The sequence below is a fragment of the Accipiter gentilis genome, chromosome 33 (assembly GCF_929443795.1).
Source record: "Accipiter gentilis chromosome 33, bAccGen1.1, whole genome shotgun sequence".
In the NCBI taxonomy this organism is placed as follows: Eukaryota; Metazoa; Chordata; class Aves; order Accipitriformes; family Accipitridae; genus Astur; species Astur gentilis.
Genome location: NC_064912.1, coordinates 10,696,816 through 10,715,995, shown reverse-complemented (window position 1 = coordinate 10,715,995; position 19,180 = coordinate 10,696,816). Strand labels below are relative to the sequence as shown.

The 19,180-nt window shown below is 42.6% G+C and overlaps 1 protein-coding gene across 3 annotated transcripts in view; it reads right to left on the bottom strand.

Moving 5' to 3' along the window:
• XYLT1 (xylosyltransferase 1) overlaps positions 1-19,180 on the bottom strand; it is a 214,410-nt gene that overhangs the window by 146,267 nt on the left and 48,963 nt on the right. For all 3 annotated transcript variants that reach the window (XM_049791716.1, XM_049791715.1, XM_049791717.1), the window contains exon 2: positions 13,662-13,700. In XM_049791716.1, the coding sequence (XP_049647673.1) occupies positions 13,662-13,700 (39 nt within the window). The remainder of the gene's footprint in view (positions 1-13,661; positions 13,701-19,180) is intronic.

Genomic DNA, 19,180 nt, shown 5'->3' with positions numbered 1-19,180 from the left:
ACATCAAGAAAAGTATTCTATACCAGCCAGCACATTTACCTACAGGGAACAAAATAAACTGCCACAGAGGGAACACAACATTAAGCAAAAGAAATCTCAGTTTGAAAAACATTCAGATAATGGAAAACACCAATCTAGAAGTTAAAAACTAATTAAGAACATGAAACCTAGGAGAAAAAGCATGATGTCCGAGCCACAAGAGTTACATCAGGAGGGGTGACAAGGGAGGGCAGGAAGGTCTGAAGAGGGACACGGACACTTAAAGAAATAATAAACATTCTTTTGGGAAAAGAGCATCTCTGCCAGACAGCAAACCTCCCTCTCAGCCAAGTGGCAAGCCCTGTTGACCCTCTACAGCTTTAATTTCCCAGGGTGACCTTCCATAGCTTGCTAATGCTATATTTTCATGACCGGCTAAGATCTTGGTAGGGTGGGGGTTGATGATCCCAATAAAAAAATAAAATTGCCAGCTGGGACACGCCAGGTTCTTGACTGTCTCTTTGCAATGCCCGCTTTCCCACTGGGGAGCCTCAGCCTCATGCTCCCTCACATGGAACAACTTCAGCACAGCAAATGGATGACATTTTCTGAATTATGCCAATATTTGGTGTTGGAGTTTGTGGTTGCACCCAGCAACACAGCTGGGAATGAGGAAGCAGACAGGTTCAGGTGGCTGTTTCAGGAGCATCTTCAAGGAAATTATGCTTTTGAAAATACACAACCTAATCCTGGAGTTGAACAGATTAGCTCAAGATGTAGGACTGTCTACCATGGAAAGTCATTCATGCTAAACAGAGCAAGAATTCACCTTGGACCAACAATTCTTGATTAACTTGCTCTGCTGGCAGGCTTAGTGTACACTAGGCACTGTGCCAAAGCCTCCCAATTCACTCTGGAGTAAAAGTAATTTGAAATAACACTCTCACATTTTAACAGCATGGCCTTTGGAGTGAATTTTCTGGTAATGGTCAAAAATGGCATAGACCTGTGGATCAGTCTGTGTAAAAATAGAACAAAACAGGTCTTTACTAACTTCTTTCACTGCACAGTAAAGGAACAGCTTCCAAACGGGTGTGTGCATCATGGTGTACGACGTACAGGGAAAAACTGTTGCTTCTAAGCTGGAATCAGAATTTAACAGAAATATCAATACTACTACAAAACAAGACAGTGGGAAATTTATATTATATGTTTATATATATTCCAGACACAATCTATAGATGTCTATAACATGAATGAGGTCTGCACACCCCCAGATTCATAGGCACCACACAGGCTCCACTAATTCCACAGAAGTTACTCAGCGTTTTGCTGTCACTTGAGGCTACCTACGGGCAATAGACATGACCTGGACTTCCACCTTCTGGTGTCACAAGAAACAGCTACACACCAGAAACCTCTGCTTTGCATGGAGATGGGGGCCAGCCACTTAGTCAAATATGCAGGTTACTCATACACATCTCCTGTAGAAGAGCTCCTCATGGTCACTACTGCAGAGTTATGATCCCAAACAAGAGTTTCATTTGAGTTTTAGTTTCCCTGAAGCTTTTGGACTTTCCAAACCCATTGTTTGCCTCAGGTGAGCTGAAACCATGCCAGGATTCACAGCCTTCCTGCAGGAAACCTGGAGGAGCTCTGCCCAGCAAACATTCACCTGCCGAAAACCCACAGACCTCCCCAGCTGCAGCCAGGGCAACTCCTTCTGCATGGCACAACCTGCAATCTATCAAGTACCTTTTAAATAAACCCCACCATGCTGAACTAAATAATTTCCTTATGAATGGCCAAGTTATACACGTGCTAAATCTTCCACACAAATGACCAAATCACTGACAGTAACAGCACTTGCACATTGCCAGCACTTTCTGTGCCAGCCTACCAAACTGCCATACGACCAGGAGAGTCAGAAAGGGACTCCTGCAGAGTCACACAAGAAGTCTGGAGCAGAGACCTGGGTGTGTTTTAACTTAGGCTCCACATTATAATTTAAAAATAAGATAAAAAACATCAACAGTTTTATGTCTGTGTCAGTTTTGAAAGGCTGGACTATGAAGAATACAAAGTTATTTGACTTGAGAAAAAACAACGAATGAGAAAATTATGTCAGTCATCAGTTTGATGTCAAAAATAAAAAGGCAATGACCTCCATTTATGCTACATTTCTGTGTTTTCACAGGCAAAGGAATAGGCAGCATGCCTTGAGAAAGGTTACTGTGAGCCTGATCTGGCATTTACTGATAAAGCTTCATCAATTTGTTATTTAAATGATCTTTTGCTTTTTTGCCTTTTTTTTTTTTAATTTTAAATATTAGTCAAGACTAACTTTTTGACCTTGCTAAGACACTTTGTCCAGCCACCAAGCATCGTGATAAAAGTGCCAACATAAGTTCAAAGCTGAGCTGCCAGACAGGTGCACTGGAAGCAGCAATCAAACGTTGTGTGTTTCCTGCCTACTAAAAAACCAAATGCTGTTGAAGGCCACAACCAAATTAGCATCTAGATAATTTGCAAATAATGAACTTAGTGTAATTTTAAAGGCACTAAGTGCTTGCAGTTCTAATATCATGATTTTATTATCAGCATTTATTAAAAATATTTTGCTTGCTGTATATAAACTCAAACATTAGAAGACAGTCACATTATAAGCAATTACAAATGTTAGGTAACATTTACTACATAGGATAAAGTACAACTAAACGCCAAAAGACACAGGAACAAAGAAATAATAATAAAAATTCTTTCTGGTTCCTGTGAAATCATGGAATAATATGTAATCATGGAATTATATTAGACATAAACAGCAAGAAGAAAACTATTTCAGGGCTACAATTGTTTTAAAGCTGACTCTGCAAGCAGAGCCAGGAACTTATCAAACCTGCTTGTAGCACAACCCTTCTTGGAAGTTCCTCTTCAAGCCTGGCTTTGCTGTAATGCATACAAATTATTAACCCATTATGAATGTCAGCACCTGGCGCTTGCTACCTAACAGAAGCCAGCACCACAGGCTCCCCAACCACTATTTTCATCTTGATTTGATCTTAAAACTGTAGATTTTTTTCTCCAGTTTAGCAGCACATACAAAACAGAGAAACAGTCCTGCAACAAGGAGCAGGCAACTGACCCTTCCCACGAGGGACAGCACAGCTTGCACCCTCCGAAGTCCCACCGCCCCACTTGGGTGGTGCAGGGCAGTGTGGCCAGGGCACCCGGGGAAGCTGGCACAGAGGGGTTGTACCTTCCCAGCCTAAAAAGGGGGTCCCTCTAGGGCTCCCACCTCTCAGGCAAGAAGTCTCCGTGGGGAAAATACCACACCTTTCACAGAAAGAAGGAAGCCTTAGCAGGGGTTTGTCTTTGGTTTTGTTTTGCTCTGAGAATGGACGTAATGCTTTGGGGTGACAGGCTGCGAATGCCAAACAGCCAGAGAAGGCACATTATGGCTCTGCCTAAGGGCTGCGGTGGTGCAAGATTCAGAAATCTCACATCCTCGGTATTTTCACTGCATGACAGATTTTGCTAATCCTGTTCTGAGGCTGTCAGCTCTACACACACACACAATACACAGAGCTTAGGCAATAACACAGGGTCTGGCTTTAGCTTTGAAAGGCAAGTCTCAAATTCAGATGCTCTGCCCATTACTGGATGCAGCTACCAAATGCTCAGACTCTTCATATAACCTTATCTAACGCATAGCTTGCTGTGGCTGGATGCAGTCAAAACACAAGTGATAGAGGAGTGCAGGGCTGCCTACATGACTGGACACAATGGTTCATGGCCAGGGCCACCCTATCATCATGACTGGGATGCCACAAAAAAGCACTGAAGGGGAGGGAGAGCAGCTGGCGCATGTGCGACATGCTGTTTCCATGGCCAAAACACCCTGCTTGGCCTCGGCCAGTGCTAGATTTTCAGTCACGGAAATTACGTTGAACCACTCAATTCCTACTGGTATTAACAAGGGTCCAGATCAGCAAGTCACAATTTTGGTTTCTTTTTTCTGAAGAGCAAATATAGGGAACATTTCAAGTAATCAAAGATTATTAGCTTACTTCCTAATTTCCCATGGAAAAGTGTTTTCAGACAAATTTCATCACTTCCGCAGATGTCCAGCTAGCACCCTTGGGAGTGACAACCAATTGATTGTGACCCACTAGTCCACTACTTCAGCATCGTCATCAACTGTGGCAATAAACATTGTTGTAAGTCAAGACAATAAAACACTTGTGCCTTTCTTTCAAATCTTGCTTTGGCTTCAGCACTGCAATCTATCCAGTTGCAGTCATTTTCCCAATCAGAAGACAAAACACAGGAGTACGTAATACAGATGTTACCTCTGTATCTCCATTGGATTTACCAGCTACTAATACGCTTTTATTGCCAGCCTGCAACCCAGTTAACACCTCTTCTAGCAATACCAGTGAATTCTGACAATGAGGCAAAACTACAGGGACTGCAAAGCTACGTCAACAAGTCTGTAAAACAAGGCAGTCATAGGAGCAGGAAGGTTAATGTGAAAAAGTGCACATGCAATCTGTGCAGCAGCCTAGGCATACAAGCAAAAGAACCTTCTGCGTAATTCGTCCTACTTCTGTAAACTGAGAACAACAGGTTTAGAAGTAGGTTCTCCTTGTACTGTGGTCTCCAGTACTTGGAGACTAGGTAATTACAAAACCAGAAAGAATTCTCAGTGTGTTACATGAAAGTGGATGTAGCCACTTCAAAGTTGCCCTGGCTACAAAATTATTGTAGATAATCGTAAATGCTGCATGCAAAACACAGCTGTGCATGTCTATATTTATCCAATTATTATCTGACTGTTTTTAAGAAATTATTTTTGCATTTTTATTTTCTGTGCTATGCTTCACTGCCCACAAAATGGAATTATCACTTTAAACCACTTTGCTACACAAGAGCTATTTATACCATCAAGGTCCAATTCCAGCGTAACCAGAGGAAGAGAAAATTGCGGGGGAGGTGGGGGGAGCAGCATCACAAAAGCTTTTTCAGTTGCATTCACCTGTAGAGAAAATTAAATAAAACAGAAACAGACCCCACATTTCAGCATCATTTCAAACCAATCCTAAAGCAAAATGCATCCCAGATGTCTCCCAAGAAATGCTGCACAGAGGACGCTGCACAAGTGGTTAACATCAGACATCCATCACCTGTATGTAGCTTTTTGTTCTACCTGCTGCACAACCTTCCACAGCTACACACCAGTCATGCTGGCAAACTGCCAGGCTAGCAAGTTGATCTGCATTTTACTCACTGCTTACATTAATACAGTAAGTCACCTCCTCAGCCAGGATAAACTGACACTGCTCCACTTCAGTCAGGAGAGGCACAGTCTGAATTACTCATCAGAGGATCCAGTCCACTGTATGTAAAAAGGCTCAAGAGATAAAAATGTATTTTAAACTACTGCAAAGGAAATTTGGGTTTAGGTAGGAAATGAAGGCGTGATAGACATTGGGACTTCAAGGAAAAGTCTCCCTGAAGTCAGCTGCATTTAAGTGGGTGCTTATAATTAAGCATGCTCCTAAATGTTAGAAGAAGTGCTGAATGGGGACCTACCTAACATTTGACTGGAAAATAATGTGTGAATGCCTCCTATTTTGCTGTTCTGACAGCAAGGGATGCACAGGAGAAAGGAAGCAGCTGCAAAACTCTTAACAGCCCCTCACTGCAATATTGCAACTGCCACAAATATATATTGTATTTGCAATCTATGAGATGTGAAGTACTTCTTTATTTCCAGATATATTTATCAGAACAACTTCTAGATATATTTCACTTGAAGAATGGGAACAGATACCCAAGGATTCAGTTAGTCTCAGAATATTTCAGTTTGTTGGCACAATTCTCTATTTGCTATGAGAACAGTTCTGCATTAGAGCTTTATTTAAGCCATCACCCAGACCTCATGCTATCAAATAGTACTCTTTTATCCTTTAGCCCAGTTACCATCATTCTGGAATAATCAAGAATTTCCCTGTTCTGTGATGTCATTTGAAGTGCAGAGCATGACAGCATGCAATAGCTTTACTGTACAGCAGGGACAGGGTCATAATGAACCGTTTGTTTCTGATGGCAGTTGATTATAATTAACATAATTTATTTATCTTCCCTTCTGCCAGTTTGCCCTATACAATAAAAACGGGCAAGCATAGAACTAAATTTTACAATTCTCTTTCCATCAGAGGCTAAACACTTCACAAAAATTAGCTATTGCTGGTAAGCATTTTCAATGCTGTGCAAATTTAAAGGGTACTGGCAAATCAGCTTCTGCTGGGAAATATCACAATTCTCATACCTTTTTAAGATCTTAGCTTGGGAGCATAAGGCTTTGGTAGGTGTACTGTTAAAAATATTCATAATTAAGGATAACTGCATAAGAGCACCTCATGTTCCTGAAGCTGCATCGTGCATGAATGCGCTTATGGACAATTAGAAACTTCCCTGTTTTAGAAAGAACAAGAATATTTTCTCAGATGAGTATTAAAAGGGACAGACAACCCCCTGGACAGGTCAGGAACATTTCTTGGAACAGAAAAAAAACCAACCCACAGCTGACATCCGGAGAATATAAGCTGTAGTTCAGGCTCAATTAAATGACAGCAAGGATACTTAGCGAGGTCTGGATGCAGAGTTCAGGGAAGAGTCGAAAATACCATCCTGCCCATCACAGAAGTTCCCTTCTGCATGTGCTGGGGTCTGGGAAGTTTGCCCAGCCTGTACCTCTCAAAGAGGAGATTTCATTCTCAGTGTTGTCCATGGGACAGCTTTTACAAGCACCAAGCGGACTGAAAACATGCTGAAAATATCAAATGTCCTCCCAAGAACAAGAGAAAGGAATTACATTATTACACAGCACTCAGATGACTGTGAGCTGACAGCTAGGTGCTTTTTTTTTCCCTACATAAGTTAGAAAACTTCATATAAGGGTTTTTTCTTTTTTTTCTTTTTTTTTTCTTTTAAAGGAGTTTATATAAAATTCAAGTTTCACAGCATTGGCAGGAAGGAATCTAAGTGACATGTGGTATGTACCCTTCTCATGCAACAGGCTGTTGCAGAGGTCTCCACTGGCCTTCAATGCCAAACTTCTCACAGTTTGTTCATAGAAATAATAGAGAAAACAAGGGCTAGAGATGCAAGTTCAAAGCCATATGCTCTTCCTTTCTCTCTCTATGTACATAGCCAAATCACATACAATGACTGTGTGTGTAACAGAAGTTAAAACTTCCCAAAATGCTGCACGAGACTGCACCTAGGTATTTTCAATGCAAATAATATCCAGTTGATGCTGCAAAGTATTTCCCACGTGTATCCAAAAAGGACCCACTCAGCAGATACATTTGAAAGACTCATTCTCCTAAACAGACCTGAATTCTCTTTCTTGTGTGATTTAACAACGAAGACATTTCTAGCCACTGTGTTTCTGGGCTCATCTTTGCCAAAACCAGTGCATCTGATTATCAGACAATAAGAGTTCAGCAATTTGATTGCATTGGATGTTTCTATGGGGACTGCGTTACAAATATTTCAGAGGTAAGCCCATGAATTCTACTTGTATTTTCATATTCCTTAGCAGGAAGGAAAACATGCCGTGCCTTCTTCACTTTGACAGCAGAATGCAAAATCCTCAACTAAAGTGAGCACCGTCACCACAAGAAACTGCAGAAATTTTCCCCAGTGGCCATATATCCCATAGGCATTTCAGCTCTTTACTCACTTCAGCACCTTATGAAATGGTGTGTGCCCCTCTTTGCCCCGCAAACTAATGAGCTGGAAGAAAAATACTTATCTGCACTTTGAAAAGCAAGTAGCCTGGAAGTTTTTATGAAAGACTCCATGTTTATGGTGTTACCAATCACAATCAACTTGTCACAAAAACTGCAAGATGCTCTTTCTCTACAGGCTCCAAGATTCCTAGATTTATGTTTCTTTCATGAATATTGACTAAAACTGGAAAAATCTCCAAGTTTCTAACTTGTGAGGTAACCATAAGACTTGGAAAGTAATCCCAAACACACCCAAAACCAGAGGCACAGAGGATGCAAAGTATTATTTTTAGTCACAGCCTTTTAAAAAACAGGTTTCCAACTATTTAATGATTCTTTTCCATATGATACTCTTAACAAATAATGCAGGGAGTGTTTCTATTCTAGCTTTTAGTAGTGGATATAGTGCCTTTAAGTTTGCAATTCTTATCTACTCTTACTGGGAAATGCTGATTTCATGGCACTCAGGTGAAATCAGCTGTGCAGCCCCCAGTGAAGCAGATGGTGACCAAGTCCATGCACAAAGGGCAAAACGCTCACTTATCTGCAACGTCTTAAGATGCACAATTAGGCAACTTGTATGGCTGCTGCTGCTGCATACTTGTCCTCTGGATCCAAGCAGGGCTGACAGCACCCCATCAGGCCTCTCTCCTGCCTACAGGCCACAAGGGCAGATCACACACCGGAGTCCCTCTTGGCACCCACAGCTGAGGGTTATGGTTTTAAATCTCTAGGTTGAACAGAAGAAATAATTAAAGGTCAAACAACTGAGCGTGTGATTACTTAATAGAGTCCTATTGGCAATGAAGTTATTTGACTCGTAGCTGATGACAAAGGCCTCTTGCCAGGGGCTCACAAGAAATGCAGCAAGAATATGTTTTTGCTGTTCAAAGCAGCCACTTAATTGCGAAGCGCAACACCCGCAACACAGTGGCACACCACGAACCTTCAGTTCCGAGTCTTTTATTGAATTAAGCCAGAAATCAATTTCAGAGAAAGGAATTACAAGGTAATAAATACCTTTTAATATCACAATTTTTGCTCCTTACATGATGCTCTCCATGGTAGGACATTTTCGTTCTAAAAAGAGCTAGCGCTTAAAAAAAAATTAAATGATAGAACAGTAACAAGCAGTCTTCTCCCCGATCTCTTTAAAGGCACTACTGTTAGAATACAAATTTTGTCTGGGAGCAATCAGCATCTGAGCTGTTCTCAGAGACAAGAGGCTGACATGGGTAAGAGATACCGAGCTGCTATGCTGCAGGCAGGGTACACCCTAATTACAGAAGGGTATGAAAAAGCAGTCTGTTTTTTCTGTATTACAACAAGCACGCTGCTGCCTGTACTCAAGCATCAGTATTCACTTTACCAACATAGGAGAGCACTTGCCTTCCATAGGAAAAGGCCTTCAAAGCATCTTTCACACTGACTCTTTGCCAACGTAATCCTCTCTGGACTGGCATCCCCCCTTGGCTAAGGTAACTTTCCAGCTGAAATCCTGGTCTCATGTCTGGATTCTGAGTGTGCATGTTATTTCAGCAATCTCCAAGTTTCACACTTCGGTAGCACCTGGGAACTGCACCCGTCACTTAAACAGAGGCTGCAAGCCACCAGCTACTCTCACATAACAAGCTATGCCAGTGAGAGCACCTTCTGGAAACTGTACACCAAAATTCAGTTCATATTTTGACTTCTAACAACACAGTAAAAATGGTATTCTATATTCTGGGAAGAAATTTGTCTTTTTTTTTTTTTTTTCTCTCCATAAGCTTAGAAGAGATGCTGCTGACGTCCAAGAGGTGAAAAACCAACCATTTACCACACAGACACGAGGGTGAACATTTGCCTGCTGCAGGCTTAGCCCAGCACCCCTCAGACAGTGGCTCTCAGGTCAGGCACTGCAGCGCACTCATACTGGGGATAGCACTGTGTCGTGGTTTCAGCCCGGCCGGTAACAAAGGACCACGCAGCCGCTCGCTCACTCCTCCGCCCCCCTCCGGTGGGATGGGGAGGAGACGGAGGAGAGAAAAGAAAAAGAAACTGGAACCTCGAGGGTTGAGATAAAGGCAGTTTACTGGGACAAACACAAAGAGATTACAACAACAACAACGGCACTAATGAAAAAAAAAGTATACAAAAAGAGTGATGCACAGTGCAACTGCTCACCACCCGGGACCCGACGCTCCGCCACTTCCCCCACCGAAAACAGAGCCCACCCCCCGGCCCGCTCCCCATTTATATACTGGGCAGGATGTCACACGGTATGGAATAGCTCCTTGGCTAGTCCAGGTCAGCTGCCCCGGCTATGCCCCCACCTCCCAGGTTCCTGTAAAAAATAACTCTATCCCAGCTGAACCCAGGACACACTGGGAAAAGGAAAACACATGGCAAGGTTTACCTCTCACAGGTGAAGGCACAGGTAAGAACCACAATTGTGGCACTGATTACTCAGTCCCATTACCTGCTACACTGAGCCCCATTCCCTCCATCAGCTGCAATACTCGTCCTATAGCAGTAAGCCTGAGAAAGCTCCAAAGCATCGGATCACACAGCTTTTAACAGTCACAAATTTATAGCTTTGGAAGGAGACCAATAACGACCTCTCTAACCCAAATATGGTAACAAACTCCATTGCTCTGAGGGAATGAAGAACGGGGCCAAAATTTACCTCTAGGATAAGTGCTGCTGAAGCCACTACATTTGGCTCCTGGTATTTTTGTGAAATGAAGGATGGGAAGTGCGAAATGCAAACAGCCACAATCTCATTGATGGAGATAACTTCTGAAATCATGAGAAAGGTAGTCACAAAGAGAGTCACAGTTGTTTCAGATTTAATACAACCATCTCAGCTGCTGAAAACTGCTTTTATTCTCTGTTTTCTTCATTCTCTCCAAATTACACTCAGCTTCTCTTTGCATGATAGTGCAAACACACTTGAACCCTCCAAAAGAATCCTGATGACATGACCTTATCAAACACCTCAAGGATGCTCAGGGGTATCTGTTTTTGGCATTAGCGCACAGTGAGATTTAGAGATAGGAAACACAAGGTTTGTTTTCAAAATATTTTTTCTGATATAGTGAAGACCAAGGTACTGGGTTTCAACCTAGATGAGTATCATTTTGCAACACAGTGCAAATAAATTTGCCACATCCTACTCCCTCAAACACAGCTGGTTAAATAGTTGTTAATCTGATGCCCCAAATTTATACATCACATGATTTGTGCTTCTTACACACCATTTAATATGAGAAAAGCTAAAGAATTGTTGTTTGTGAGCTATATAATCCCATTTACAAAAAAAGAACAGGAAGAACAGGAACTGCTTAACTGCATTATCTTTCAACATGCTGTCCCAGCACAGGTAGGTATAAATGAATCAGACTGATCCCCAACACACTGCTGTTTGATTAACACGAGTAGCGTGATTTGGCAGGTCCAATTTGAACAAAGTATTTTAATATGCCTCTAAAAGAGAGAAGAATATGACGGAATTGTGCAAAAATTATTTTGTTTGCAGAAACTGTCTTTTCCTTGGAAATGTATCAGCTAAGAACACTTGCTTAGCTCTCTAGTAAATGCTTTCCCTCTGTTCACTTACACACAACCCAAAATATATCTTTATAGGGGAATTCAAAGAGATCTGCTGAAGCTGAACTGGTTGGAAGAGTACCCATTCTCTCTTTAGATTATCACTTGCAGCCATACTTGTAAAATTGTCAACAGTTGTACAGCTGATTGGAAGACTAGGGAAGGGAGGGGAAGCGATACGAAAAATTCATGAGAAGGCCTCCAGAATACAGCCCCCTTTCAACACACAGCATGGGGTTGAAATGTCAACATTCAAAATACCAACCAAGCCAGGGCTGAGACAGGAAACCAGAGGGCAGCGTAGAGAAACTCTCGAACGAGCCGATTCATCCCAAGATTGTGCAGGAAACCACTAAAGGAGAGCAGCTGCTCACCAGTCTACTCAACATGTCTCAAATGAATACAGCCCTACTCTCCACTCCCATCTGTCCCCAAGAAAAAGGAAGAGAATAAAGTATGGCGGGAAACTTCTGCAAGTTTGGGGATTCTTTACTAACCCTATCAGTTAACATCCTGTTCAAGTTGGCAAAATGTTATAGCTGCTGATGTTATTTTTCTCACAGTGCTTTTTCACAGCAAAGAAAACAGAGACACTTGGAGCTAAGACTGTGGTCTAGTCTCGAACTGCTAACTTCTTAGTCCAGGTATGAAACTACAACTTCCACTGCTAATCTGAATGGTTTTGACCACTTCACCTAAAGAGCAATATATCCCTAGAAACTAGAGTTGTGCCCTGACCTTCAGCTGCGATACCCAGATTTACTTCCACCTCTCAGAGAAAGACAGTCCCTTCCCACCCCAGGATACCTGGCTGGTCTCAGCTCATATATTTGAGCAGCTCCCAGCAGTCTAGAACACTTTGGGACATAAGTGCATTGCCCATAAGAAATTGGTTTTGGCTCTCCTCACCTATTTCAAGGTCATAAGTAAGCAGCTTTCTACGGAAAATGGATTCCGAAGTGGATGTGGCTTTCAGTAACACTGAAAGAAATATCAACACATATGAGCACATACTTAATTTCTACCTTAATTATTCATTAAATAATGCATTTATGCCCTTCATAACCCCAAAAATATTAAGGCCCCTTGAAAGCACAGCAGCTCTTGGGAGTCACCTGGCACTCCTGCTGATAGTCTTAGCAAGGAGGTAAACGGGATGGAAGACCAAGTGACATGCAGGTCAGAGAAGATGTAGACTGGCAGGGCAGGACAAGGAAGTGGTATGCAGGGGCTGAAGGTGTCACCTCAGCCAGTAATCTGCTGCAGCTGTACCAGCTTGAGGTGATGATCTCCCTTTCACTTTCTTCTCCAAGCGTGAAATTCTCTTGCTCATACTCACATATGCATTCTACTCTAGTATCTTAACTGACACAAACCGATGTTCTTACACTATTTCAAGTCAGTAATAAGTCTTCACCTTTCCAGTTCTACATCATGCACAGATTAGTACTTTATTATGTACTCTGTGTTTTGATACCACTTTATAATGCCACTGTATGTAACAATCTTTGTGTGATCCTTCCTTGCCAGTTTCAAGTCACAGAGGCTTGTCTCCAAAGTGAGGTCCACAGAAAAGATGTAGTAGGCTTGTTGAAACAAACAACAAAACAGTCAAAAGCTTTCACCAGAAAAAGGCCAGCAGAAGACAAAGATAGACATATTTATGCAGTCACTAAGGGACATTTGAAATGTGTGTTCTGAATAAACGCTCATCTTCGGTATGCAAGCACCACTGTCTTTGCTGTCTCCCAAAGATCAGCAAGAATGGAAATCAATGATGCTGCCTTGTTAGAAAACACAAACCAAAGCATCAGTGACTTTGTAAAATCCCTTCTGTCACTTTGACCTTCTGGTGCCAGGCATCTCCACAGATTCATTACCATTCATTGTAATGTTTGAAGAGGTATTTTAGAGCAACACACTAGCAGCGGGGATCATAACAAAAGCTAGGAAGCTAAGTATACAAAAAGAAGTGAGTATCCCATGAATGGCTGCTTGCACTGCCTTGAGGACTGCATCCTCTCTTCTAACAAATGCAAGTAAATTCTGCTGTTGTCCAACTGTATGCCAGGTCCCTTCCTCACCATCTGCACCTACTGTCTCCTGTAAAGAGTCTGGTTCTCTTCTTGCCCAGTCAGTCATGTTGGGAGCTAATGCTGCTGCTGTTACAGTTGGACCTTCTCCAGGGCCACCAACATGGTTAAATAGCATATATATGGTGCCCAACAGCAGAACAGCCTTCTCTTTCAGAGAACCTCTTTAAAAAAGAAGTGGGAGGGGGGTGGTACTAACCTGAGTCTCCAAGCTGGTGTAGGGACTAGGAGGTTCAATCTACAAAAAGAGCAGACAGAAAGAGCCATTACTCTGGAATAGTGGAAGAGAAGGTGTTTTGAGCCATTACTGGTCCAAAGTAGCAATGTTAGGAACAAACACACCTGCTTGAACAAGGATGACACGATTATTTTTTTTAAGAGATCCCCCTTTTCCAGACATCCTACCATCACACAGAAATTACAGGATCTCTACAATATTTGGATGAGTGAAAGAAGTTGCAGTAACCAGAGCGTATCAGAGACAGATTAGCGACAGAACGACTCAAGGCCACGCACAGCCCCTTGCATCTTTGATTTAATGCTCTGTTAAAGTTTCTTTCTTGGATTACAATTGACTGGTGCTCCTGTAATCTCAAGGCATTAGAACCTTTTCAGAAAGTTGATCAGGACTTGATGATGAAAGGACTGGCCATGTCCTTGGCAAAATTTTTCCTCCCAACACCTGCAGTTACACTGTGGTTGTTTTCTTTTCCATTAAAATTGCATCCTGATAAACATCTCTCCAGCTCAGCACATTATATGTGCAAGTGCACCGTGCATTTTCTGCAGCCTGGCATCTTCCTTGATGTCAAAATCTGAACTCTTAACCTGGCTTGGCCAGAGGATTCCAACCTCAATAAAGAGCTTCTAAACACAAAAGCACAAAAATCATCTATTTAGCCAGTTAATTAAGAGGTTAGAAAGAGATAACATCTATACAGGAGACTCCATCATTAGTGTTCTGGGATCTGCACTCAAGCAAAATCCTTAAAGGAAGTATAAGGGACATTTAAAACCTCAGTCCTGCTGGCCCAGGTTATTACTCTGCAAGGTCTCACTTTCTACAACACCCTGTTTAATCGGAAAGCCTAACAGAGTGTGTCCTGGTTTCAGCTGGGGATAGAGCTAACTGTCTTCCTAGTAGCTGGTACAGTGCTATGTTTTGAGTTCAGCATGCGAAGAATGTTGATAACACTGATGGTTTCAGTTGTTGCTCAGTAGTGTTTAGACTATAGTCAAGGATTTTTCAGCTTCTCATGGCCAGCCAGGGCACAAGAAGTTGGCACAGGACACAACCAAGGCACCTGACCCAAACTGGCCAACGGTGTATTCCATACCATGGGACGTCCCATCTAGTTTAGGAACTGGGAAGTGGGGGGGGGGGGCAGGGAATCGCTGCTCGGGGACTGGCGGGGTGTCGGTCGGCGGGTGGTGAGCTATTGCCCTGTGCATCATTTGTACATTCCAATCCTTTTATTACTACTGTTGTCATTTTATTAGTGTTATCATTATCATTATAGTTTCTTCTTTTCTGCTCTATTAAACCGTTCTTATCTCAACCCAGAAGTTTTACCTTTTTTCCCGATTTCCTCCCCCATCCCACTGGATGGGGGAAGTGAGTGAGCGGCTGCGTGGTACTTAGTTGCTGGCTGGAGTTAAACCACGACAAAGTGGAACCAGTTCAATGATGTTTTCTCTTTAATCTATCACATCTGCCAAAATTAGACAGCTTTAGTTTAGTAGAGTAAATTCTTGTCTGTCAGATTATTGGGCTCCTGAGACTAGTTTTGAGTGTTTATATCCCCAGATACTCAGGTCATTGTGATTCTCACGTTGGCTAAACCACAGAACAGAAAGAAAAAATATCTGGCTTTCCTCCAAGAAACTATATATTCCTTTTACTTTTATTTATGCCTATAAAGCAGCTTTTGGTTTAATATTCACCATAAATATACTAATGAAGAAACAAGCTATCAACCCAGGAAAAAAAAGTCAAGGAGGAAATTGGCCTCGAAACCCTCAATACATCTTTCCGCCACTCAGTACGTCATGGGCCAGGCAGCGCGCTGTGCCCAAGTGAAAAAGTCCATGATTACCTCTGTCACACTGCTAACTTAAATATATCTTTCATCAATGTGTTCTAACACCAGAGTACCATTGTCATACACATGTAGTAGATATCTGACAACTGGCCAAATGATATCAAGACTGGAAGTAGACTGAGAAACCTCAGTGAAATCCAAATATCGTGTCATCAGCTAAACTGGGGGGGGGGGGTGGGGTGTGGAAAATCACCTGAAGGTGAGAGAAGAGGTGAGAGGAATCTTGTCCTTGGATGGCTTTACATTTCTAAAGACAAATTATGTCAGCACTCACAGCTCTTCTCTTACAGACTTAGGGGGGATAAACTCATCCATTTTGCAGCTGGACTCTAAGCAATGACAATTTGGTCACAACATTGTCCTACACTGTCCCATTCACATTTATATCATAGCAGGAAGATCACAATACTGGCAGGTGTGTGTGGCAGATAGAATACAAAACGTGTTTAAATACAAAGAGCAAAATACTACTGTAACAAAGAAGGGCCCAGCTGCATAGACTCCCCTTTGGGAGATCATCTGGATTTTCCTCAGTCGCTGCCAATTTCATTGCAGACAAAAGCTTTTTCAGCATGTACTGTTCACTTCCAAATGGCCTTATTTCTATAAGAGGAAGCAGCTACTGTATGTATAAAACATCCTGGAAAGATCAGGGGATTCCTGTAATAGATAAGGCTTCAGACTATTTAAAAGCTGGACAAATTAAGTCCAGTGCTTGCTGAACAGAACAGATTTCTTATGGTAATTATTTTCAAAAACTTTTTTGACTAAAGAAAATTGTAAATATAAACCAGGATTTGAATGGCATTGTTTCACCATGTGGAACATGGTGCATCAGCACAGGCCTATTAAACTGTGATGCTACAGTTTTTCCTGTCTATTTTCCTCCTCCTTATTTTGGCTATGGTTACTTGTACTGTACTTGTACTGTAGCCGTTGTGCAGGGAACCTGTACTGTAGCACTGCAGGGGGACCTGTTTCCCCCTGTCATTAGGAACATATATCATTCATACACGTGACATGGTGTTCACTTCGAGTTATCTGAGGAAAAAATGAAGCTTGGCTTTTATGGGCTTTCTCCCAACAGCAGTTCACGGGGTGCAATATAGCTGCCTCTCAGCATCCACTGACTGTGAAACAAACATGAAGAGACTTTGCCAGTTTGTTTCTGGATGCCACCTCTGCCTCACACAGAGGCTGCTTCTTTCACTTGGCACCCAACTGCCTGCTCTACTTTTCTGCTTCACTCATGTAGTTACAGGTACCGCACTCATCACATCTCTCAGAGCTGACCTGAAGGTCCCCAAAACACAACCACGGAGAATGCATCTCAACTCTCCTCTTTAAGTGAGGCAGTAAGGAAGCTGAGGAGGGTGAAGAAGGAGGGAGAGCATAAACATAGTCAAATTCAGTTTTCAACTACAGAAAAGTTTTAAACTTTGAGCTCAATGTCAGCAACTTAAAAGAAAGGCTTTCACTCTTACTTGTAGGAAGAAGTGTATTCTTAAAGTTATCTACCTATCACTAGTGCCAAACAAATACATCACATTTGGTTAAATCCCACTGCTCTTCTCCAGCTCCTGTGCATGGCCTGATGCAGAGTTATGCATGGTAATGTGCACAGGAATAGCCCATGTGTGAGGGATGAGGGTATGCACTTTTTTTAAGTTACAACTTCTCTGATTTGTCCAACCTGCCTGCTCTCATTGATTATTAGCTGCTAATGAAAGGCCTGAGTCAGAGAGCAAAGTTATCACTCGTCCACATCTGCACATGGAAACGCTTAGGAACAAACAGCAGAACAACTGGCACCATTCTGAGCAAAGTTTTGCTTGGTCTGTGTATGTTCCACTTAAACTCTACTAGGTTTCAGCAGCTTGCCACAGTACCACAAGAGTTGTTATAACTAAACCCCAGGGATGTCGGCAATCATCTCATATGAAATTTCAGGCTGCCATTTTTCAAGTGCTATGGATCATTAATCTCCAGTGCTTGTGATCAAATGAAATCTGTAGTGGAATTGGAGTGTAAACAGTATGACATTGCTGTATAAACAGCATGACACATTTATCACGTTCAGACTAATCAGGGTAAGACTCTGTTTACTATTGAAAGGTGACACTCAGTACAGCAACTCTGATCTGGGCTTTGGTTACCATATTTTTCATAAAGGGTTTATGTCTCCCTCACATACAGGAAAGAGGTAGTCTGTTTTCACAGAATTTGCAAACTTTTCAAAACAAAACTAAATGATGGGAAGACTCAGAGGAAGTGAGGTACAGACAAATAAGCCAACTATTCCAAAGTCACACAGGAAATATGAGAGAAATCCCTAAGTCACTGTCTAGGACCTTGACCACAAGACACGTCTCTCCCACGCCACAAAAAATGTTTTTCTAGCACCATTTCAAGAGACATCAGGTTTGAATATGGTAACTCGATCTACGCCTCAATCTAATCACACGTAATTTTGGTGATGGTCCAAAACTGATTTGCAAAAAAGCCCAGTGCTTAGACTCAGCAAAGTGCTGTTGGCTGCAATGGACCCAATCCTGCAGACACACCTTCCACTCGCCCCTTCCATTGCTTCTGGACTGTGGTTTTGGTTCCCCTGCAGCTCTGTTCAGCTTTGATGAACATGGCAGGTACTTGAAAAGCTTTTTTTTTACTTGATGGGCTGATTTTCACTCAGCTTCTGGTCACTTCTCCCCATCCCTCGAAGTAGCACCAACCTGCGTATGGCTTGGCATGGGGCAGTGGCTCCCCAGCAGCAGTGCCAGTTGCAGATGCCCTTGCCCCAGAACCGCAGCACTCACACCACAGCAGTTTTTGCACCCAGGTTTTGTGCAGCCGGGTCCTGACCCGCACAGGGGAACCAAACCAGCTTGAAAGGTTCTTTTTTAATTTTACTTATCTGTTCTGTGTCATTTTACAGCTGAATCAGTTCCTTCACCCAGCTCATGACACAAGGCAAGGAGAGCTGTGCTGGCACAGCAGAGGGGTGGCCAGCAAAGCCAGGAAGGGGAGGACATGAAGGAAGAATCAGCAGCTGGGGACAGGGTAAAGAGGCAAGTAGCGGTAGCAAATGCCAGCATCACCACCAGATACTTCTTCCCATGAAACCACAGTTTCAGACAAAGACACAAAACATTCACCTAAAAGTGACATTTCACATGTCCTCTCCAACAGCTCTGTTGCCTGCAAGGCAGGACCACATAACAGCAGCTCCCTGTGTGGGCAGTGCTGTTTTTACAAATTGCAGTTGAGGGCTACAGCTATCCCAGGGCACTGCCGCTTCATCTCTTCTGCTGACTCATTTCATGACCCAGGGGTTTGTTAGCCTGCCAGCCTGTGGTTTTTATCCTACGCTCAAATTTGGCTCAAAACCTTTGTATATTCACAGAAACAAAAAACAAAAACCAGGATTGGAAGGGACCTCCCGGACTGCCATTTCCCAACATTTCTGCCTACCTCTCCACTAGCAAGGGGAATACAAGTCCCATAACGTCCCGCACATGGCAACGGCATGAGTGCCCCAGAGCAGCACCCTGGGCACCAACACAGGAGAGTTTCCCTGCAGACAGAGGGGGGTGCGGCATGTCCCTGCAACAACACC